Source organism: Tamandua tetradactyla, chromosome 4, assembly GCF_023851605.1.
Source record: "Tamandua tetradactyla isolate mTamTet1 chromosome 4, mTamTet1.pri, whole genome shotgun sequence".
NCBI classification, from domain to species: domain Eukaryota; kingdom Metazoa; phylum Chordata; class Mammalia; order Pilosa; family Myrmecophagidae; genus Tamandua; species Tamandua tetradactyla.
The window spans coordinates 27,963,447-27,988,078 of NC_135330.1; the positions used below are offsets into that span (position 1 = coordinate 27,963,447).

At 35.5% G+C, this 24,632-nt stretch overlaps 1 protein-coding gene and 1 non-coding gene across 3 annotated transcripts in view; one reads left to right on the forward strand and one right to left on the reverse strand.

Annotated features, from left to right (window-relative positions):
- Positions 1-19,287, reverse strand: part of RC3H1 (ring finger and CCCH-type domains 1) — a 90,106-nt gene extending 70,819 nt beyond the window's left edge. For both annotated transcript variants that reach the window (XM_077157039.1, XM_077157038.1), the window contains exon 1: positions 19,055-19,287. In XM_077157039.1, the coding sequence (XP_077013154.1) occupies positions 19,055-19,285 (231 nt within the window). In that variant the 5' untranslated portion in view covers positions 19,286-19,287. The remainder of the gene's footprint in view (positions 1-19,054) is intronic.
- A 2,121-nt stretch (positions 19,288-21,408) lies between these two features.
- LOC143681764 (U6 spliceosomal RNA) lies at positions 21,409-21,515 on the forward strand. The gene has a single exon (XR_013174825.1). It is a non-coding gene; the product is annotated as a U6 spliceosomal RNA (small nuclear RNA).
- The last annotated feature ends 3,117 nt before the right edge of the window (positions 21,516-24,632 follow it).

Consider the following 24,632-nt stretch of genomic DNA (forward strand, 5'->3'; position numbering starts at 1 on the left):
GAGATTTGGATCGGCACTCCCCCAAGCCGCTTCGGCTGGCGACCCTCCCCAACAGCAAGAGTCTTCCAAAGTTAAAGGAGCCACAGCATCGTTTACTGGTGGGACCCGCAGACAGATGAGTGCCACCTACTGGGCAGGATAAGAAAAACAGAGCCCAGGGATTTCACAGAAAAATCTTTCAACCTGCTGGGTCCCACACCTAGGGAAATCTGATTAAATGCACAGACGCCAGCAGAAGATAACGGATCACGCTCTGAAAATTGAATATGGCCCAGTCAAAGGAACAAACCAATAGTTAAAATGAGATACAGGAGCTAAGACAACTAATTCTGTATATACGAACAGAAATGGAAAACCTGTTCAAAAACCAAATCAAAGGGAGGTGGGGACAAGATGGCGGCTTAGTAAGATACGCGCGTCTTAGTTCCTCCTGCAGAGCAACTACTAGGTGAACAGAAACAGTGCAGAACAGCTCCCGGGGCCACGGCAGGGAATGGACACACAGCGTACTCCAGTCTGGACTGGCTAGACTGACTGCGAGACTCTGCTGCAGTGAGATCCCTGAGCGGCGCGCGATTCCTCGAGCAGCGGCAGCTGGCGGCCAGAGCACCTCCCTCCCTCCTACCCGGGCTGGCTGAGAGTCTCGGAGAGGCAAGTTTCCCAAGCCACGGCGGCCGGCGCCCCTCTTTTGCGGGCAGCTTCCTGGCCGGCTAAAGTCTCGGATCAGAGGGCTACCCAAGCGGCGGTGGCTGGCAACCGGCGCCCATCCCCCGTGGGCGGCTTCCTGGTCCGGTGGCGAGTTCTTCAGGCCATGGCGGCTGGCGACCGGGACCCCTCCAGGGAGAGGAGAGAATTTCCGACAGTGGCAGGGACTGGGTCCAACCAAGCACCAATAGGGGCATTAATAATGGGAGCCACAGGGTCCCCTCAAGCCGCGGTGGCTGACGCGCTCACCACGTGCAGCCTCCCGGACCAACTGAGAGAATTGGATTGGAAATCCCCAGGCCGCGGAGAACGGTGACCGGGGGGATCCCTTCCAAACATGTGAGACAAACGTGGGCCACGAGCGCCACCTACTGGGCAGGATTAGAAAAACAGAACCCAGAGATTTCACAGAAAACTCTTACAACCTGTTGGGTCCGACACCCAGGGAAATCTGACTAAATGCCCAGACGCCAGCAGCAGAAATAACGGTCCACGCTCAGAAGACTGAGAATATGGCCCAATCAAAGGAACAAACCAATAGTTCAAATGAGATACAGGAGCTGAGACAACTAATGCTGAATATACAAACAGAAATGGAAAACCTCTTCAAATATGAAATCGATAAATGGAGGGAGAACATGAAGAAGACATGGGCTGAACAAAAAGAAGAAACAGAAAAACTGAAAAAAACAAATCACAGAACTTACGGAAGTGAAGGATAAAGTAGAAAAGATGGAAAAAACAATGGATACCTACAATAATAGATTTAAAGAGACAGAAGATAGAATTAGTGAGTTGGAGGATGGAACATCTGAATTCCAAAAAGAAACAGAAACTATCGGGAAAAGAATGGAAAAATTTGAACAGGGTATCAGGGAACTCAAGGACAATATGAACCGCACAAATATACGTGTTGTGGGTGTCCCAGAAGGAGAAGAGAAGGGAAAAGGAGGAGAAAAACTAATGGAAGAAATTATCACTGAAAATTTCCCAACTCTTGTGAAAGACCTAAAATTACAGATCCAAGAAGTGCAGCGCACCCCTAAACGATTAGACCCAAATAGGCGTTCCCCAACACACTTACTAGTTAGAATGTCAGAGGTCAAAGAGAAAGAGAGGATCTTGAAAGCAGCAAGAGAAAAACAATCCATCACATACAAGGGAAACCCAATAAGACTATGTGTAGATTTCTCAGCAGAAATCATGGAAGCTAGAAGACAGTGGGATGATATATCTAAATTACTAAAAGAGAAAAACTGCCAACCAAGACTCCTATATTCAGCAAAATTGTCCTTCAAAAATGAGGGAGAAATTAAAACATTCTCAGACAAAAAGTCACTGAGAGAATTTGTGACCAAGAGGCCAGCTCTGCAAGAAATACTAAAGGAAGCACTAGAGACAGATACAAAAAGACAGAAGAGAGAGGTATGGAGAAGAGGTATGGAGAAAGAAGGAAAATCAGATATGATATATATAATACAAAAGGCAAAATGTTAGAGGAAAATATTATCCAAATAGTAATAACACTAAATGTTAATGGACTGAATTCCCCAATCAAAAGACATAGACTGGCAGAATGGATTAAAAAACAGGATCCTTCTATATGCTGTCTACAGGAAACACATCTTAGATCCAAAGATAAACATAGGTTGAAAGTGAAAGGTTGAGAAAAGATATTTCATGCAAATAACAACCAGAAAAGAGGAGTGGCTATACTAAGATCCAACAAATTAGACTTCAAATGTGAAAGTTAAAAGAGACAAAGAAGGACACTATCTACTAATAAAAGGAACAATTAAACAAGAAGACATAACAATCATAAATATTTACGCGCCGAACCAGAATGAGCCAAAATAAGTGAGGAATACACTGCAAACACTGAAAAGGGAAACAGACTCATATATCATAATAGTTGGAGACTTCAATTCACCACTCTCATCAATGGACAGAACATCTAGACAGAGGATCAATAAAGAAATAGAGAATCTGAATATTACAATAAATGAGCTAGACTTAACAGACATTTATAGGACATTACATCCCACAACAGCAGGATACACCTTTTTCTCAAGTGCTCATGGATCATTCTCAAAGATAGACCATATGCTGGGTCACAAAGCAAGTCTTAATAAATTTAAAAAGATTGAAATCATACACAACACTTTCTCGGATCATAAAGGAATGAAGTTGGAAATCAATAATAGGCCGAGTGCCAGAAATTCACAAATACATGGAGGCTCAACAACACAACAACGAGCGGGTCAAAGAAGAAATTGCAAGAGAAATTAGCAAATACCTCGAGGCGAATGAAAATGAAAACACAACATATCAAAACCTATGGGACGCAGCAAAGGTAGTACTAAGAGGGAAATTTATTGCCCTAAATGCTTATATCAGAAAAGAAGAAAAGGCAAAAATGTAGGAATTAACTGTCTACTTGGAAGAACTGGAGAAAGAACAGCAAACGAATCCCAAAGCAGGCAAAAGGAAAGAAATAACAAAGATTAGAGCAGAAATAAATGAAATTGAAAACATGAAAACAATAGAGAAAATCAATAAGACCAGAAGTTGGTTCTATGAGAAAATCAATAAGATTGATGGGCCCTTAGCAAGACTGACAAAAAGAAGGAGAAAGGATGCAAATAAATAAGATCAGAAATGGAAGAGGAGACATAACTACTGACCTCACAGAAATAAAGGAGGTAATAACAGGATACTATGAACAACTTTACGCTAATAAATACAACAATTTAGATGAAATGGACGGGTTCCTGGAAAGACATGAACAACCAACTTTGACTCAAGAAGACATAGATGACCTCAACAAACCAATCACAAGTAAAGAAATTGAATCAGTCATTCAAAAGCTTCCTAAAAAGAAAAGTCCAGGACCAGATGGCTTCACATGTGAATTCTACCAAATGTTCCAGAAAGAATTAGTACCAATTCTCTCAAACTCTTCAAAAAAACTGAAGTGGAGGGAAAACTGCCTAATTCATTCTATGAAGCCAACATCACCCTCATACCAAAACCAGGCAAAGATATTACAAAAAAAGAAAACTACAGACCAATCTCTCTAATGAATACAGATGTAAAAATCCTCAATAAAATTCTAGCAAATCACATCCAACAACACATTAAAAGAATTATACATCATGACCAAGTAGGATTCATCCCAGGTATGCAAGGATGGTTCAACATAAGAAAATCAATTAATGTAATACACCATATCAACAAATCAAAGCAGAAAAATCACATGATCATCTCAATTGATGCAGAGAAGGCATTTGACAAGATTCAACATCCTTTCTTGTTGAAAACACTTCAAAGGATAGGAATAGAAGGGAAACTCCTTAAAATGATAGAGGGAATATATGAAAAACCCACAGCTAATATCATCCTCAATGGGGAAAAATTGAAAACTTTCCCCCTAAGATCAGGAACAAGACAAGGATGTCCATTATCACCACTGTTATTCAACATCGTGTTGGAGGTTCTAGCCAGAGCAATTAGACAAGAAAAAGAAATACAAGGCATCAAAATAGGAAAGGAAGAAGTAAAACTATCACTGTTTGCAGATGATATGATACTATACGTCGAAAACCCTGAAAAATCCACAGAAAAACTACTAGAGCTAATAAAGGAGTACAGCGAAGTAGCAGGTTACAAGATCAACATTCAAAAATCTGTAGTGTTTCTATATACTAGCAATGAACAAGCTGAGGGGGAAATCAAGAAACGAAGTCCATTTACAATTGCAACTAAAAGAATAAAATACTAAGGAATAAATTTAACTAAAGAGACAAAAGACCTATACAAAGAAAACTATAAGAAACTGTTAAAAGAAATCACCGTGTTCATGGATTGGAAGACTCAATATAGTTAAGATGTCAATTCTGCCTAAATTGATTTACAGATTCAACGCAATACCAATCAAAATCCCAACAACTTATTTTTCAGAAATAGAAAAACCAATAAGCAAATTTATCTGGAAGGGCAGGGTGCCCCAAATTGCTAAAAGTATCTTGAGGAAAAAAAACGAAGCTGGAGGTCTCACGCTGCCGGACTTTAAGGCATATTATGAAGCCACAGTGGTCAAAACAGCATGGTATTGGCATAAAGATAGATATATCGACCAATGAAATCGAATAGAGTGCTCAGATATAGACCCTCTCATCTATGGACATTTGATCTATGATAAGGCAATCTAGCCAACTCACCTGGGACAGAACAGTCTCTTCAACAAATGGTCCCTAGAGAACTGGATATCCATATGCAAAAGAATGAAAGAAGACCCGTACCTCATACCCTATACAAAAGTTAACTCAAAATGGATCAAAGATCTAAACATTAGGTCTAAGACCATAAAACAGTTAGAGGAAAATATAGGGAGATATCTTATGAAACTTACAATTGGAGGCGGTTTTATGGACCTTAAACCTAAAGCAAGAACACTGAAGAAAGAAATAAATAAATGGGAGCTCCTCAAAATTAAACACTTTTGTGCATCAAAGAACTTCATCAAGAAAGTAGAAAGACAGCCTACACAATGGGAGACAATATTTGGAAACGACATATCAGATAAAGGTCTAGTATCCAGAATTTATAAAGAGATTGTTCAACTCAACAACAAAAAGACAGCCAATTCAATTACAAAATGGAAAAAGACTTGAACAGACACCTCAGAAGAGGAAATACAAATGGCCAAAAGGCACATGAAGAGATGTTCAATGTCCCTGGCCATTAGAGAAATGCAAATCAAAACCACAATGAGATATCATCTCACACCCACCAGAATGGCCATTATCAACAAAACAGAAAATGACAAGTGCTGGAGAGGATGTGGAGAGAGGCACACTTATCCACTGTTGGTGGGAATGTCAAAGGGTGCAACCACTGTGGAAGGCAGTTTGGCGGTTCCTCAAAAAGCTGAATATAGAATTGCCATACGACCCAGCAATACCATTGCTAGGTATCTACTCAAAGGACTTAAGGGCAAAGACACAAACGGACATTTGCACACCAATGTTTATAGCAGCATTATTTACAATTGCAAAGAGATGGAAACAGCCAAAATGTCCATCAACAGACGAGTGGCTAAACAAACTGTGGTATATACACACGATGGAATATTATGCAGCTTTAAGACAGGATAAACTTATGAAGCATGTAATAACATGGATGGACCTAGAGAACATTATGCTGAGTGAGTCTAGCCAAAAACTAAAAGACAAATACTGTATGGTCCTACTGATGTGAACTGACATTCGAGAATAAACTTGGAATATGTCATTGGTAACAGAGAGCAGCAGGAGTTAGAAAGAGGGTAAGATAATGGGTAATTGGAGCTGAAGGGATACAGACTGTGCAACAGGACTAGATACAAAAACTCAAAAATGGACAGCACAATACTACCTAATTGTAATGTAATTATGTTAAAACACTGAATGAAGCTGCATCTGAGCTATAGATTTTTTTGTTTGTTTGTTTGTGTTTGAGTTTTTTTCTTTTTCCTTTTTTTTTCTTTTTTATATATCTTTTTTATTTTTTATTTTTATTATTATTTTTATTTTTTTCTCTATATTAACATTCTATATCTTTTTCTGTTGTTTTGCTAGTTCTTTTCCTAAATCGATGCGAATGTACTAAGAAATGATGATCATACATCTATGTGATGATATTAAGAATTACTGATTGCATATGTAGAATGGAATGATTTCTAAATGTTGTGTTAGTTAATTTTTTTTAATTAATAAAAAAAATACGGAAAGAAAAAATTCAATGTTATGGCAACAACCTAATAGAAGACAGATAGTTATAATAATGCAATATCACAACAGAGTACTATGCAGCCGTTTAAAGATAAATTTTGTAGGCCTCAAAAGAGCAAATGTGCTGTTATGCCAAAAAAAAAATACTCAAACCATTAGTAAGTATGACTCCTGATTTATTAAGATAAACAAAAACTAGGATGAAATATACTGAATATAATTCTGGCACAGCTGTAGGGAACTTTTATAAAGTAGTTTTATTGTCCAAATGTTCTACAATGTGTATACATAATTTTTATATAAGAGTATATTATATAGGATTCTGGGAAGATGGCTGACAAAAACTAAAGGACAAGATGGCAGAATCAAGAATTGCTTTTACAGTAATTACTTTAAATGTGAACAGACTAAACTCACCAATTAAAAGATACAGACAGAATGGATCAAAAACATAATCCATCTATATGTTTTTTACAAGATATGCCTCTTACACTCAAAGGACACAGTTAGACTGAAAGTGAAAGGATGGAAAAAAAATCTTCTATGCAAGCTATAACCAAAAGAAAACAGGAGTAGCTATACTTCTATCAGACAAAATAGACTTTAAATACAAAGATGTAATAACAGTCAAAAAAGGACACTAGAAATTAATCAAAGGGACAATTCACCAGGAAAAAATAAAAATCATAAATATATATGTTCCCAGTCAAGGAGCTCCAACGTACATGAGCCACACGCTGGAAAAACTGAAGGGAGCTATAGACATATCAACAGTAACAGTGGGAAACTTCAATACATCACTCTCCGCTATGGATAGAAAAACCACACAGATGATCAACAAGGAAACAGAGAAGCTAAACAATAAGATAAATCAATCAGATCAAATAGACATATATAGATTATTATATCCCAAAACACCAGGATACATATTCTTCTCTAGTACACATGGAATGTTCTTCAGGATAGATCACATACTGGGACATAAACTGAGCCTCTACAAATTTAACAAGACTGAAATTATTCAAAGCACTTTCTCTGATCACAACAGAACAAAGTTAGAAATTAATAATTACCAAAGAATCTGCGCTTTCAAAAATATATGGAGATTAAAGAACACAAATAATCAGTGGGTCAAGGAAGAAATTGCTAGAGAAATCAGTAAATATTTGGAGACAAATGATAATGAGAATATAACATATCAAAACTTATGGGATGTAGCAAAGGCGGTGCTGAGAGGGAAATTTATTGCCCTAAATGCCTATATTAGAAAACATGAACAAGCAAAACTTGAGGATTTAACTGCTCACCTGGAGAATTTACAGAAAGAACAGCAAAATAAGCCCAAAGCAAATAAAAGAAGAGAAATGATAAAGACTAAAGCAGAAATAAACAGACTGGAGAGCAATAAAATAACAGAAAGAATCAACAAAACTAAAAGTTGGTTCTTTGAGAAAATTAATAAAATTGATGGTCCCACCCAAAGCTCTAGGCTGAGCCCCCAATTTTGGGGTTTGTTCATATGAAACTTAACCCCACAAAGGATAAGTCAAGCCTACTTAAAATAAGGTCTAAGAGTAACCCCCAAGAGAACCTCTTTTGTTACTCAGATGTGGCCTCTCTCTCCAGCCAACACAATAAGCAAACTCACCCACCCACCCCCCCTTCCCCCGTCTACGTGGGACATGATTCCCAGGGGTGTGGACCTTCCTGGCAACGTGGGTCAGAAATCCTCGAATGAGCTGAGATTCAGCATCAGGGGATTGAGAAAACCTTTGCGATCAAAAGGGGGAAGAGTGAAATGAGACAAAGTGTCAATGGCTGAGAGATTCAAAACAGAGTTGAGAGGTTATCCTGGAGGTTATTCTTATGCATTAAATAGATATCACCTCATTAGTCAAGATGTAGTAGAGAGGCTGGAGGGAACTGCCTGAAAATGTGGAGCTGTGTTCCAGTACCATGTTTCTTGAAGATGATTATATAATGATATAGCTTTCACAATGTGACTGTGTGATTGTGAAAACCTTGTGTCTGATGCTCCTTTTATCTACCTTATCAACAGATGAGTAAAGCATATGGAATAAAGATGAATAATAGGGGAAACAAATGTTAAAATAAATTTAGATTGAAATGCTGGTGATCGGTGAGGGGTAAGGGTGGGAGTATGGTATGTGTGAATTTTTTTCTGTTTTCTTTTTATTTCTTTTTCTGAATAGATGTAAATGTTCCAAGAAATGATCTTGATGATGAATATGCAACTATGTTATGATATTGTGAATTACTGATTAAATATGTAGAACAGAATGATCAAAAGTGAAGAATGTTTGTGTTTGGTGTTTTTTGGTATTTAAAAAAATTTTTTTAATTAATAATAAAAAAGGAAATGTGACTTTCTTTATAACTGAAATAAACTTCTACCTCCTTAAAAAAAAATTTTGATGGTCCCCTAGCTACAGTAACAAAGAAGAAATGTAAAAGGACACAAATAAATAAAATCAGAAATGAGAGGGGGGTTGTTACCACAGATCATGAAGAAATCTAAAAAATCGTAAGAGGATATTATGAACAATTGTATGCCAACAAATTAGATAACTGAGATGAAGTGTACAAATTCCTAGAAACACATGAATTACTTATACTGACTTGAGAAGAAATAGAAAATCTCAATGAACCAATTACATGTAAAAAGATACAATCACTCATCAAAAATCTTTCCACAATTGGGAAAACCTTCTCGACCAAAAGGGTAAAGAGAAAAATGAGACAAAATAAAGTGTCAATGGCTCAGAGATTCCAAACAGAGTTGAGAGGTTATCCTGGAAGTCATTCTTATGCACTACACAGACATCACTTTTTAGTTAAGGTGAAATAGAGAGGCTGGAGGGAACTACTTGAAAATATAGACCTGTGTTTCAGTAGTCAGGTTTCTTGAAGATGATTATATAATGATATAGCTTTTGCAATGTAACTGCATGATTGTGAAAAGCTTGTGCCTGATGCTCCTTTTATCTACCTTAATGGTAGATGAGTAAAACATATAGATTAAAAATAAATAAATAATAGGGGGGAACAAATGTTAAAATAAATTTAGTAGATTGAAATGCTGGTGACTGGTGAGGGGGGGAGAAGGGATATTGTAAGTTCGAATTTTTTTCTTTTTTCTTTTTATTTCTTTTTCTGGATTGATGTACATGTTCTGAAAGGTGATAGTGGTGATGAATACACAACTATGTGATGATATTGTGAGTTACTGATTACATACCAAGAATGGAATGATTATATGGTAAGAATGTTCATGTTTCTATGTTGTTATGTTTAATAAAAAAAAAATCTTCCTCCACACAAAAAAAGCCCAGGGCCTGATGGCTTCATAAGAGAATTTTATCAGTCTTTTCCAAAACAACTAACACCAATCCTGCTCAAACTCTTCCAATATATTGAAGAAAAAGGAATGCTACCTAACTCATTTTATGAAGTAAACATCATTCTAATAGTAAAATTGTATAAAGATGATACAAGAAAAGAAAACTATAGACCAATCTCCCTAATGAACATAGATATGAAAATTCTTAAAAATAATAACAAATCATATCCAATGCCACACTGAAAGAATTATACAACATGATCAAGTGGGATTCACACCAGGAATGCAAGGCAGATTCAACATAAGAAAATCAATCAACGTAACATAGCACATTAACAAATCAAAATAGAAAAATTACATTATCATATCAATTGATGCTGAAAAAGCATTCGGCAAAATCCAGTATCCGTTTCTGATAAATACACTTCAAAAGTTAGGCATCGAAGGAAACTTTCTCAATATCATAAAAGGCATATATGAAAAACCCATAGCCAGCATTATACTTAACGGTGAGAAATTGAAAGCATTCCCCTTGAGATCGGGATGAAACAAGGATGCTCACTGTTACCACTGTTATTCAACATTATATTAGAAGTACCAGCTTGAGCAATTAGGCAGGAGAAAGAAATAAAAGGCATTTGTGGTAGTTAGATTCAGTTGACAACTTGGTCAGGTGAAGATGCCTAGTTAAATTGCTGTGGACAAGAGGCGATGGCATGTGAACCTCATCTGTTCCTGATTATATCTGCAGTTAGCTAAGAGGCATGCCTGCCGCAATGAATGATGTTTAAGTTAACTGGCTGGTGCTTAAATGAGAGAGCTCAATGTAGCACAGCCCAAGCAGCTCGGCATTCCTCATCTCAGCACTCGCAGCTCAGCCTAGGCCTTTGGAGATGCAGAAAGGAATCACCCTGGTGAAAGTTGTTGGAACCCAGGCCTGGAGAGAAGACCAGCAGAGATTACCCTGAGCCTTCCCACATAAGAAAGAACCTCAGATGAAAGTTAGCTGCCTTTCCTCTGAAGAACTAATGAAATAAATCCCCTTTTATTAAAAGCCAATCCATCTCTGGTGTGTTGCATTCCAGCAGCTAGCAAACTAGAATGGCATCCAAACAGAAAGGGAAGAAAAGTAAAACTTTCATTATTTGCAGATGACATGATCCTATACTTAGAAAACCCTGAGAAATCTACAGTAAAACTACCTGAGCTAATAAACAAATTCAGCAAAGTGGCAAGATACAAGATTAATGTACAAAAATCGGCAATGTTTCTATACAACAAGCAATGACCTATCTGAGGTGGCAACTAAGGAAAAAATTCCATTCAGAATAGTGACCATAAGAATTCAGTATCTAGGAATAAATCTAATCAGGGATGTCATGGAATCATACAAAGAAAATTATAAGAAATTGCTAAAAGAAATTTAAAATGACCTAAATAGATGGAAACATATTCCATGCTCATGGATAGGAAGGTTGAATATTATCAAGAGGTCAATCCTACCCAAACTGATTTATAGATTCAATACAATACCAAAAAAATCCCAACAACCCACTTTGAAGACTTGGAAAAACTGGTTATCAAATTTATATGGAAGGCAAAGAGATCTTGAATAGCTAAAGACATCCTAAGAAAAGAAGAGTGAACTGGGAGCTCTAACTTCCTGACTTTAAAGCTTACTATAAAGCCACAGTGGTCAAAACAGCATGGTACTGGCACAAAGACAGAAGCACTGCCCAGTGGAATAGAATCGAGAGTGCAGAGATTGACCACAAAATTTATAGACATTCAATCTTCGATAAGGCCCCCAAATCCAGTGAATTGGGACAAAATAGTTTTTTCAATAAATGGGCATGGGAGGACAGGATTTCAATAGCCAAAAGAAAGCAAGAGGACCCCTGTCTTACACCCTATACAAAAATTAAATCAAAATGGATCAGAGACCTAAAGGTAAGAGCCAGTACCATAAAACTTCTTGAAACAAAAGTAGGGAAACATCTTCAAGATCTAGTAATAGGAGGAAGCTTCTTAAACTTTACACCTAAAGAGCACAAGCTGTGAAAGAACAAAACTAGACAAATAGGAAGTCCTTAAGATCAAGAGCTTCTATGCCTCAAAGGACTGTTAAAAAGATGAACAGGCAGCCAACTCAATGGGAGAAAATATTTGGAAACCACATATTGGATAAAGGCTTGATATCTGTGTACATAAAGAAATTATACAACTCACCAACAAAAGAACAAACAATCCAACTATAAAATGGGCAGAGGAAATGAATAGGCACCTTTCTGAAGAGCAAATATAGATGGCTAAAAAGTACATGAAGATCTGCTCAGCTTCATTGGCTATAAGGGAAATGCAAATTAAGATGGCAATGAGAGAGAGTTGGGGCCAAGATGGCAGCTTAGCAAGGTGCGTGTTTTAGTTTGTCCTCCAGAACAACTACTAAATAACCAGAAACAGTACAGAACAGCTCCTGGAGCCACGACAGTGACCGGACACACAGCGTACCCCAGTCTGGACCAGCTGGACCAGCTGCAAGTCTCCCCAGAACCGAATCTCTTAAAAGAGGAAACATTTTGGAGAAACCAGAGAAATGACAGAAGTCTCAGAGCTGGCTGAGAGACACAGATGTTTAGAGATGTTTAGACTCCAGAAGACATGGCCATGAGATGTTAAGCAAGCCTGGAGAGAACCAAAGGAAGCCAAGAAATTAAAACGAGCCCTGGAGAAGTAAAGTGAGGAACCCCCACAGGAAAAAAGGATGAAAGCCAATGGGGCCCAGGAGCAAGGGACCAGCAGATGCCAGCCACGTGACTACCCAGCTGACAGAGGTGTTCCTGATCCATCAGCCTCTCTTGAGTGAGGCAACCTCTTGTTGGCGCCTAATATGGACACTTACACTTTCCTAGAACTGTGAACTTGTAACTTATTAAATTACCCTTTGTAAAAGCCAAAAAAAAAAAAAAGATGGCAATGAGATATCACCTCACACCTATAAGAATGGCTACTATTAAACAAACAGGAAACTATAAATGTTGGAGAGGATGCAAAGAAATTGGAACACTTATTCACTGTTGGTGGGAATGTAAAATGGTGCAGCCACTGTGGAAATCAGTTTGGCAAATGATTCTTCATAAAATTAAATATTTGGTTGCCCTATGACCAGCAATACCAATACTTGGTATATATCTGGGAGAACTGAGGGCAGTAACATGAACAGACATTTGCACACCAATGTTCACAGCAGTGCTATTCACAATTGCCAAGAAATGGAAACAATCCAGGTGCCCATCAACAGATGAGCAGACAAACAAAAAGTGGTGTATATATATATATATATATATATATATATATATATACACGAAGGAATATTATGCAGTGTTTAGATGAAATGATGTCCTGAAACATATGACAACAGGGATGAAGCTTGAGGACACAATGCTGAGTGAAATAAGTCAGACAGAAATGACAGATACAGTATGATTCCATTATTATGACTCTGATAAAGCCACCAGTGTTTTGGAGCAGCTAGAAGGAAAAATCTGAGTTGAGGGCATGGTAGCCCATGACAAACTCTGGAAACTGTTCTGTAGCTACTTGTTGAAGTGTGCTTTGAAAACTGCTGGGGTTTTTTTCTTTTCTTTGAATATATATGTTATATTTTACAACCAAAAAATGGTTAAAAAAAAAAACTACAGGCAATTATAGTAATAGTAGTAATAAAATAAATTCCTGAAATCAAAAATTTGAAAATATTTAGTAACATAGCTCACTACTATAGCAAAGTTGATATGTGTAATATCAACTTTTTTTACTTGATATTTTGAGAATGCACACCGTCTTGATAGTTAATCAAATGGTATTTACGATGCTCTTTAATATTTAGAATTCAAGTAGCTCTGATATCTGTATTTATAAACTTTTTTCCTTCCGTGCTTTAATTTTAAATTGGTTTATGAAAATACTGTACAAACAGGCTTTACAATGATTACTTAGATTATTTTTTTAATATGCCTATGGATAAGCTTACTTAGATATCCATTTTAAGTTGTTAAGATTTCCACATGCTAATTGTAAAAATATTCGTATCTTCATAATTTTCTGAAATCAGGAAAATATTTAGTAACATAGGTCATTACTATAGCAATGCAGATATTTATAATAACTTTCTGCTTGATATTTAGAGAACATTCACAGTTTTGACAGCTGATCAAATGGTATCTAAGTTAGTATTTAATACTTAGAATTTAAGAACTTTGCTATCTGAATATGCAGATTTTTTTCCTTGTTGCCTTCATTTTACATTGGTTTTTGAAACTTACTGTGCAAACACAGGCTTTACAATGAAAAAAAAAAAGAAGTCTTCAGATTCCATATTCTGAGATTATTTTTAAAGTACTTATTTGTCTAGCAATACTAAATAATAATTTAAAAATCTTCTGATAACACTTTCATTTTAAAAGTTAATTTAAAAAATTAAGGTTTTGTGACTTCACTTAAGGTACTGACCCATGAAAGTAGTGCTGAGTTGGGCTCTCTACTATAAAATGCTAAACACAAAGGGAACTCAAACAAATGTGTGAAATAAAAGCACAGCTAACGGGTTCATCAAAACAGAAACTATTAAAGCAGGTAACTTTGGAAATAGATCTTAAACAGAAAAAAAAAAAGTATATTATACAAAGAAGAGGAGGAGTATAACAGAGAAGATAGGATTTAACAAATGAGTATGAGTGCTGAGTCATTGTATTGATATCTCTGTTAGTGTCCAGGGTCTCAGAGCAGCTAGAAGAAAAAATGGATCATGTAACTGTAACCCACACCAAATTTTAAAGTCTGTTCTATAACTACTTTTTAAAATGTATTTGGAAATTTGGGGTCCAAGAGTAGTTCAGTCATAGAATTCTCGCCTGCCATGCAGGAGACCTGGGTTCGATTCCTGGCCCATGCACTTCCCCAAAAAACAAACAAGCAAACAAACAAAAAACCAACCAAACAAAAATTAAACAAATGGTGCTGCAATAATGGGGTACTCACATGGAAAAAGAATGAAATGTGGTCCCTGCTACACAGCATACCAAAAAAAAAAAAAACATTATGGCTACTTCAGCATCCAAAACTGAACTTAATTTAAGCATGTTTCTAATCAAACATGACACACCACATCAGTTAGCTTATATTCAGTTTCTAGACAAATGAAATATCCTTTTGGGTCAACCCATTTCTCTCAGACTCATAGTTAGTTTTTTGTTTTGTTTTAACATAAATGGTTAATAAATTATGTCTAGCCCATCTTTTAGTAAGACAACTAGCTTTTCATCCTAGATGAATACTATTTTTCATGGCAAATTTTAAACATAATTCATACAAAAGAAAATTCCATCCATCCCAGTGGATGGAGGTGGCTGAAGGATACAATGACTAAGAAGCAGAAAGGCGAATGGTTGGGTATATATATGATGGAATATGGTGCGGCTACAGAGAGGAACAAAGTCATAAGGTATGCAATGAGGTGAATGAACCTTGATGACATTATGTGCAAAAATAAGCCAGAAAAAAAAAGGACAAATATTAGAGATGAGAATGAAGCCAATCCAATTGGGAAGAGGCAAATCAGAATAGAGGGTAAATAAAGGATGACAGCATCTGTATTTTGGAACTTCATCTACTGAATGAGACCAAAGGGAAACAAGTTTATTTTGTTCAAAGCTAAATCTTCTGTAACACACAATCTAACACAACCTATCTGGATAGTTCATTTAAACAACCCAAACACATGGGGCCCAGAATGGGAAAAAGGGCTTGTAATTCTTTACAGCTTAATGTAATACCCAGATACATCCCAGAGTATGTTGGGCAGATAATTTTAAAGTATTAATAAAGTTTCTTGAGGGACTGGAAAAAAAATATGGAACAATTAGACTTTCCCTCCTGGGAAACCCCTCATATTCTCTCAAACACTAAGGACTCCCCAGTTAATAGGCTAAACCCTTGATCTTGAGGCTTGCTCTTAAGAAACTTATCTCTGTAGCAGAAAAGCTAAGCCTACTTATAATTATGCTTATAATTAATTTCTTAATTATATTAAGAGTTACTTCCAGAGAACCTCTTTTGTTGCTCAGATATGGCCTCTCTCTAAGCCCAACTCTGCAAGTAAAATCATAATCCTCCCCCCTATGTGGGACATGACATCCAGGGGTATAACTTTCCCTGCCAACATGGGACATGACTCCCAGGGATGAACCTAGCCCTGGTACCATGGGATCAACAATGCCTTTCTGCTCAGAGAGTTCAAATAGAGTCAAGAGGCTATTCTGGAGGTTACTCTTATGCAAGCTTCAGCTAGATATTGCTAATTACCACAGTTTGCTATACCCCAACTACCATCATTCCTGTTAACCCTAAAGAACACCCAGGGCTCTATTTGAGATCCTATAAAAGCTGCAAGCACTACGTTTACTTTTCAGAAACCTAAAATCTTCAGATGGATAAGTCCTGAAACCCAAAGGTGCCAGTCTCTCCAAGAACATGAGCCAGCTCCATGCCCCAATCCCATATTATCAATAACCCCTTTCAATGCAAAAAAAAAAAAAAAAAAATTAAAATGGGCACAACCCAATTATCTATCTCTCAAGATTAAGGGAAGGACCAAAGGAGAAGGAGGAGTTAGAAGAGAGAATAAGATTTAACAAATGAGTAGGACTACCGAATCATTATATTGGTATTTCTTTTTACTCTCCAGTGTCTAGGAGCAGCTAGAAGGAAAAACCTGGAATTGTAGAACTGTATCCCATACCAAATTTGAAATTTGTTCTATAACTGCTCGTTAAAGTGCACTTTGAAATTTATTGCTTTTTTGTATATACATTTCACAATAAAAAAGGTTATAAAAAACTCAATGTTCAAATGTGTTCTCTAAGAGAAAAAGTTGATTTCAAGTAATATAGAAGACAACAAAATAAACAAACTGGGATATAAAAAAACCAAAAAGATAAAATTTAGAAATATAAAGAACAACAAATCAATAACAAAAGACAAGCATCTAATAGATATATGTGAAAACACGTGATGACACAAAGTAAAAATAAAAGAGAAAAGCAAAATAAGACATTTTCACTCATTATAGTGGAGGGAAAGACATTTTTAAAAATGAATATTTAATGTCAGGCAATGGGCTCTCATAAGTTATTGATGGTTATTTAGAGTGGAACATCTTTTTATGAGGGCTATTTGCAATATCTTTTACAATTTAAAATATGTATACTCTTTTACCCCAAAATTTTATTTTTAGATACTAATCTTAAAAAAAATTTTTATTAAGAAATCTCACTGCAATACTGCTTGTAATAGGAAAAAGAAAACTCACAATCAAAATATAATAAAAGAGGAATATTTACTTAAACCACAACAAATTCATACTTTGGAATAGGCTGCTGCCAAATAAAGAAGGTAATGCTGACATGGAAAGCCTTCCTGGATAAATTCAGTGGACAAAAAGTAAGCTGAAGGAAAAAGAGTATGAGCAAAGTACTACAGAAACGAAGCTACACATTTTATTTATCTGGAAAGATAAATGTGGTAACACTGGCTAATTTGGAAACAGAAGGAGAATATTCATTTTCTTTATACTGCTTGTGCAATTAAAAAAAAGGACACAAAGAAAGAAAAAGAAATGAACTAAGGTTTTAAATATATTTCAAATATGAAGTGAAACATTTTCCCATCCTACTAACCTAACCCATGAATCCTCAGAAGAGACTTTTCAAAAGATGGCCTACTAGAAAAATTACATATAAATTCAATTTGTTAAAATAAACACTGTAACTACATGTACTGTTTAGCAATATGACGTTTCATTCTTTTCCTACTGAGAAAATTTCTTTTCCTGAGAAAATTTTGCCCCCTACCCCACCTGGCTTTTACACACTACTGGAAGATTTGGATAAAATTGGTTGAATTGACGTTCTAGATTTAGTCATATGGAGGTCAACTCCTAAATCAGACATATTTGAAGTCATCCACACTCAGTTTTTGCTACATTCTAAATACCATGTTAAGAGTCTGGGGATACACTGATCACATTACATTATCTTTGATCGCAAGGAATGTACAGCATAGAGGCTATGCAGGCATTAACATTTCTAATCCTCAAATTTCATTGACATTAGCTATTTCAGTAAGCTATGAAAAGTTTTTATTTTGGAAAAAAAATCAGTTCATTCTGAGACAACTTTAAGGAAGAAAGTAAGCCTTATTGTTATTAAGAATGTTACATTTCCAAAACAGCTATCCCCAACAAATACTTCCGAAGTGTGATACAGGAAAAATTTTCAAATAAAAATGAGAAAATGCTTATGAAATGAATAATTAAGTATGGATGGAGAAATATTAAGAATCAATCACACTTTCCCATTTTATAAATATTTTTTGTAGCATTACTGATGACAACATCAAAACAGGCTTGTAAATAAAAAACCCTCTGAATAAGCTATTCTCCAACAATTCTCATTACCTCCAAGCATATACAATATCAACTTCACCAGCTTTTCAGAAGCTTACGGGAAGAGTACTCTAGAAAGATCAGTGTGGCTAGATCCAAAGTTCTAGCTTGTTTATCCAGAAAATAATTTATGGAAAATATATGGGACTTCATAATTACACTGTTCAAATTTAGTAGTGAGGATTATCTAAGTGAAGTGTATTTGGCTTTCAAAAACCTGCATTCAAATTATTACCTTCAGAATTACTAGACTTTTATATTTAGATACTTAGGGATATTCTTTTTTAACTGTTAAATAAACGGTTCCCAAAATTTGTGTTTTACTGTTTTTTGTCTCTTCCTTATCTTTCATTTCTGTGTCTATCAAGTAAATATGTTTGAAGCAACTTCACCTCTCTGAATGAGTAAAGTACAGTAATTTTGTGAATCATGTTTCTCAAAGAGAAGTGATTCTTACTACCTACCTCTTAGATTTCTCTAGTGATCTGAATAGTTAGGATTATTGAAAAGTCTGATCACCAGATACAATGTATATCATGAAAAACACTGAACAAAATATGCTCCTAATATCACGGAAATAAAGGATTTATATCTATTTACATCTACTTAAACAGAAGATTATTTTACCCAATTGCAATTCAAAAGATTTCTCTCAGGAGAAACACACACACACACACACACAGAACTAAAAAAGTGTTATGACACCCATCTTACCTGAGCACCCACCAGCTGTAGTAGTGCCGAGTTCACTGGGAGGAGCTCAATGTCTGTATTGATAGTGGTCTGGTCAAATGGGCAAGCCTTGCGGTGTAGTTTATTCAGGCACATCTTGCAGACAGTATGGCCACAACCCAAACTGATAGGCTTTCGAATTGTTTCGTCGAAAGTCTGAGTGCAAATTGGGCAGGAAAGGAAATCCGTCCATTGTGGAGCTTGTACAGGCATTGCTTCTGGAGTTACAATTCACTAACATACACCAAAAGATCTAAAGCAAAGATTCCACTGGAATCAAAATCTTTGAAAAGTTTGTCTTTTTTTTTTAAATATCTTCTGTAGATACAGTCAGCACATAGTGTGAAATATAACCTGAAAAATAAAGAAAAACAACTGAGAATGCCTTTCTTTCAATAAACTTTTGATAAAGATCACAAGTCCAATATTACCCTATAACCTTCACATACTGTATTTCTATCATAATATATTCTTTTTCACTTTCACAGAATTAGAGTCATAATAATTTGAGTCTAATCCCCTCATTTTAGACACGAGAATAGATGAAAAAACTTGCCTAAAGTGATACTTAGTAATAAAGTCATCCAGGACCTAATTTGCTCAGTTTATAGAAGTTTCGGTGTTTTTTTTTTTAATATTTAAAAATTAGTCTTTTCTAGGGGTCTAATAATGTTCTGTTTCTTGGTCTAGATACTGATTACATGGGTGTGTTCAGCTGTGGAAATTCATCAATCTCTACATTTATGTGCACCTTTTGTATCTTACAATAAAGAGTTGCTGCTCTTTTTAAACTGGCCCAGCATAAAAACTCCCCTAAAATATTTATCAAATTAGGTGGGGGTAATAAGATAAAAAGAGACTTTCTAAAGGTATTTTTAAGAGTTTACAAACTGGTTGAACAATGCCTCTTTTAAAAGCCCCCGGTACAGCCTATACCTGTTGCTGAAATATGCTATTAGAACACAGTTAAAATTATTTATTTCAAAAGATTTTTTAACCCCCAAATTTAAAAATGGTAGAATAATTATAATTGGTTAGAATCCAATTATCTAGAACCCATGTATAATCAAATTTCACTTTATTATTCTTTCTTTTTTTGGTAAACACTTAAGATTTTTTTCTTCAATGATTTTTTTAATTGAGATACGATCATCTAATGTGTATAATCAGTGCTCCATAGTATCATCACAAACCTGTGCATTCATCATTATGATCAATTTTTGGAACATTTTCATTACTCCAAAAACAATAAAGAATAAAAATAAAAGTAAAAAAGAACACCAAAACATCCCATACCCTCCCTATTGTTTACTTATTCGTCTTTTTCATTTGTTTCTTACTCATCTGTCTATTCACTGGATAAAGGGAATGTCAGTCACAAGTTTTCACCCTCACATGTTCATACCTTAAAAGCTCTTTAGTTACTCAATCCTCTTCAAGAATCAAAGATATTGGATTACAGTTCAACAGTTTCAGGTATTTCCCTCTAGCTACTCCAATACAAAAACTCAAAAGGGATATCTATATACTACGTCAGAATAACTTCTAGAATGACCTCTTGACTCTATTTGAAATCTCTCAGCCACAGAAACTTTAATTTGCTTCATTTATCTTCCCCCTTTGGTCAAGAAGGTTCCATTTTTCTACCTTCCATTTTCAGTGGTGGATAAAAGCTAAATCACTTGTATCTATCAGAAATTTTCTTTACAATGCCTACTAAACCTACTATGACTATAGCGCTTTAAAAATGAGAAATGATGCCCAGAGCGATAATAAAGTACTACAGCATTACAAATTACTAATGATATGAATACGCTCAGGAAAGTCTGCTTACAAAGATGAAATCTTATTCAAGCTGTAATTAACTAGAAAAGTAAATCATCTTCAGGTTTTGTTCTTCAAACATTACATTTAATTCATGTTTTATTGAAATAATTTAAACTTGAATGTAAGTCAAATATTGATGAGAGAACAGTTTCCTTCAGGTATGCAAAACATTTTAGCCATCCACAATATTTATCAACAAATATTTAATAAGTACTACAATGTGCCAGACTGTGTGAATTGTGGTGGATACAGTGAAATGACAGTCACGGTTATCTACCTTCATGGAGTTGAGAGTCTAGTAAGCCTCAGCTTTGTTTAGGCTTTTGCAAAGCATGTGATCAGATGAATGGACAATGGAAAAACTTTTAATAACCTAGTAAACAGTTCCAAAATTTCAGGTTCTGGATCTAAAATTAAAGTTATCTGCATATGTGTTCAGATAGCCTTTGCAATAAAAAGAAAGTTTAAGAAATTGCCCAAATTTTTATTTCTATAAAAAAGCATTATAAGTGCTCCCTTCGGCAGCACATATACTAAAATTGGAACGATACAGAGAAGATTAGCATGGCCCCTGCGCAAGGATGACACGCAAATTCGTGAAGCGTTCCATACTGTTTTTTTTAAATAAAGAAATATAAAAAAAGCATTATAAATACTTATAACAAAATGCATCTAAACGTAGATTATGAGTAGGTACAAGCAGGATTATATTATATTATTTCTATTTAATATATTGAAACTGTCATCTGAAATGCTAACAAAGTACAATATCTAATCACTTAATTGGCATAGTAAAATGCTACAGTTGTGTCTGGAATTGTAGCATATTTCAAAATAAAGAACTGAGAAGTATTTTAGAAGAATAATTATCTGAATGACAGAAGGATATTAAGTCAGAAAATGCATGCTGAAGCTCATTAAGTCAATAAAGAATAAGCCACAGGAAACTTTCTATAGATTAGGACTGTCTGTATTAATGTTTTTGAAGAATCCGACTCTTTGCAAAGGAGAGCTAACTGTTCCCATCTTTTTACTAGAATGGCCTTAATATGTTTTACTATTTATAGAGCTATATGCCACATATGCTAAATGCCTTACACAGGGCAAAACTATAAAAGGTAGTTACTACTGTTATCTGTGTACTAGCGTTTATATAAACCAATGTCACAATAGTTATTGGCAAACTTTTTGCCAAATCTAATGGTCAGGTCATTGGTCTAATCTTAGTTATCTGTACAGTAAGATATAAAGTAGATGAACACCTCCCTCCTTCTTGAAAGTGCCAAAGCCACTTACTTTACTGGCTTTATTTCTGATTTCTTATACTTCTAAATGCTGGAGATGTCACAAGTTCTGTCTTGGACCTCCTTTTCTCAGCATTCTCTAGTTAAACACCCTGAAATAAATTCCATTATATTTAAAATAAAATCCAGATTTCTTACTCTAGTTTACAAAGCCTTTAATGTTACAACCTGAAATTTGTATCTCTCCACCTTCTTCTAATGCTTGTTCCTTTCATACCTACTACTTTCCAATTACTCAGGTGAAGCTTGTTTTCATCTTAGGTCCCTGCCCACTTGGGATTGAAGAGTCTCCTTTTATCATTCAGATTCACCCAAAGAATACTGTAGGTTAGGATTTTTTAATCTGGAGTTTATGAATACCCTAGGGGTCTAGGAATAGATTTTCATAGTTCTATCTACTCTTTGGAATCATATGCAATACTTTTAATTCCCAAATTGATGTGAGGTTTCTTGGTGGACAAGACAGATTTGGTGCCTATTCTTATCTTATCAAAACTAGGCACTGAGTAAACAAAATGTGGGCAAGAAAAATATAATTTTATAGATAATGGAAATGTTTTGAAGAGAACTGAAATAGAGTGATGAAACTGAGAGTGATTTGGAGGTTGTTTTAGAGTTTAAATGGCCAGGGAAGGCTTATAAGTATTGCATATCATTTCAAAGAGTTGATAGAACTATGAAAATCTATTCCTAGACCCCTAGGGTATTCATAAATTCCAGATTAAAAAATCCTAACCTACAGTATTCTTTCATGAAATCTTAAAATTAAGCAACAAGTATCTGAGTATTTACTTTACATCCAGCACTATGGAATATGGAAAACAAGCAGGAAATATAGTCAACATCAGTCTTAGAGACATAAAATATCTTACTGCTTTCCCACATGATTTTAAGTCAATGCTATTACAAAAAACTTCCCAAATTATTCTGTTGTAACAAAAAGTGTTTAAAATAGAATCATAAAATTTAATTAGTAAAAGGTGTCTTAAAGAACATCTAGTTCTACCCTAATTTTTCAAGATAACTCACATTCATTGATCTTTACCAGTAACAAGTCTTACTAAACTTTATGAAACATGTTTTGTTTAATCCTTAAAAACCCAAAGGTTTTTTCCTTATTTTTAGAGTAACAAAATAACATTCAAAAAACTTGCTCAAGGTCATACAATTAATAAATAAGTAGCCAAGACAGAACAGAACAAACTCATTATCTACCTGATACTAAAGCCCAAGCATTTTCAACTATTCCATTTTATATGATGTGGAGAACAAAGGCAAAAACAAGGAAAATAATTTTGCTCAAAGTCGTGCAAAGTTGCTAATGGCATAGTTGGGATTGAAGCCAAGTTCCTGACTCCTAAAGTTTTACTGTTTTTTCCCTCTCCTCAGATTGTCTTATACAAACCCACCACTGAAACCCTAAAAGATTTTGAAAATATTCTTGTCATTTCAAAACTATAGTAAAATTTTGGCATTGATCAAGGCAACCATTAACCTTAGAGATTATATGAAACCTTGTTTAAATAAATACACATGCTTATTCTTTTGGGAAAAGGATCCATGGTTTGTTTGTTTTTACTATAGAAGCCGTGGATTTACAAAATAATTATACATAAAGCTTCACTCATATCTCCTTTACAGCTCTTTTAACAGTTGCTGTATGGGGTTAGTGCTGACTTTCATAGCTGCAGAACTTTCGTTCTGAGTCTCAGGTGTCACACAGATAACCAAAGCTCCAGGGAATGAAAAGGTTATACACAAAAGAGTTCAGCCTCTCAGAATTTGGAAATAAGTTACAATTCAGGAACAGATGTGACTGCTGTAAGAGCTAAAAATCTAGGAACCTTTACAATAAGCCTTCCCCTGATAATTTATGCTCTCCAATCCAATGCTCAGAGTTTGCACACACATATAGTCCATATTATTGAGGCATTATAATATCTGTCTTGTCATCCCTGGTTTATTTCACTCAATTTAATGTTCTAAAGGTTCATTTACCTAGTTATATGCCTCACAGCTTCATTCCTTCTTGCAGCTGCTCAATGTTCCATTGTATGTATATACCACAGTTTGCCCTTCCATTCATCAGTCAACTACTCACTGGCAGTCTCCGCCCATTGCAAATCATGAATACTGCAACCATAAGCACCAGTGTGAAAATGTTCATTCATGTCCTTGCTTTCAGTTTTTCCAAGTACATACCTAACAGCAAAGTTGCAGGATCACATGGCAACCCTATACTTAGCCTCCCGTGGAATTACCTCACTGTGCTCCAGAGGGCTTACACCATTCTACTTTCCTCCCAACAATGAATAGGTACATCACTCTCTCCACATTTTCTCCAGCACCTGTATCTTTCTGTTTAAACAGTTTTATTCACAAACCATACAATCTACCCTAAGTAAATAATCAAATGTTCCCAGTATAAT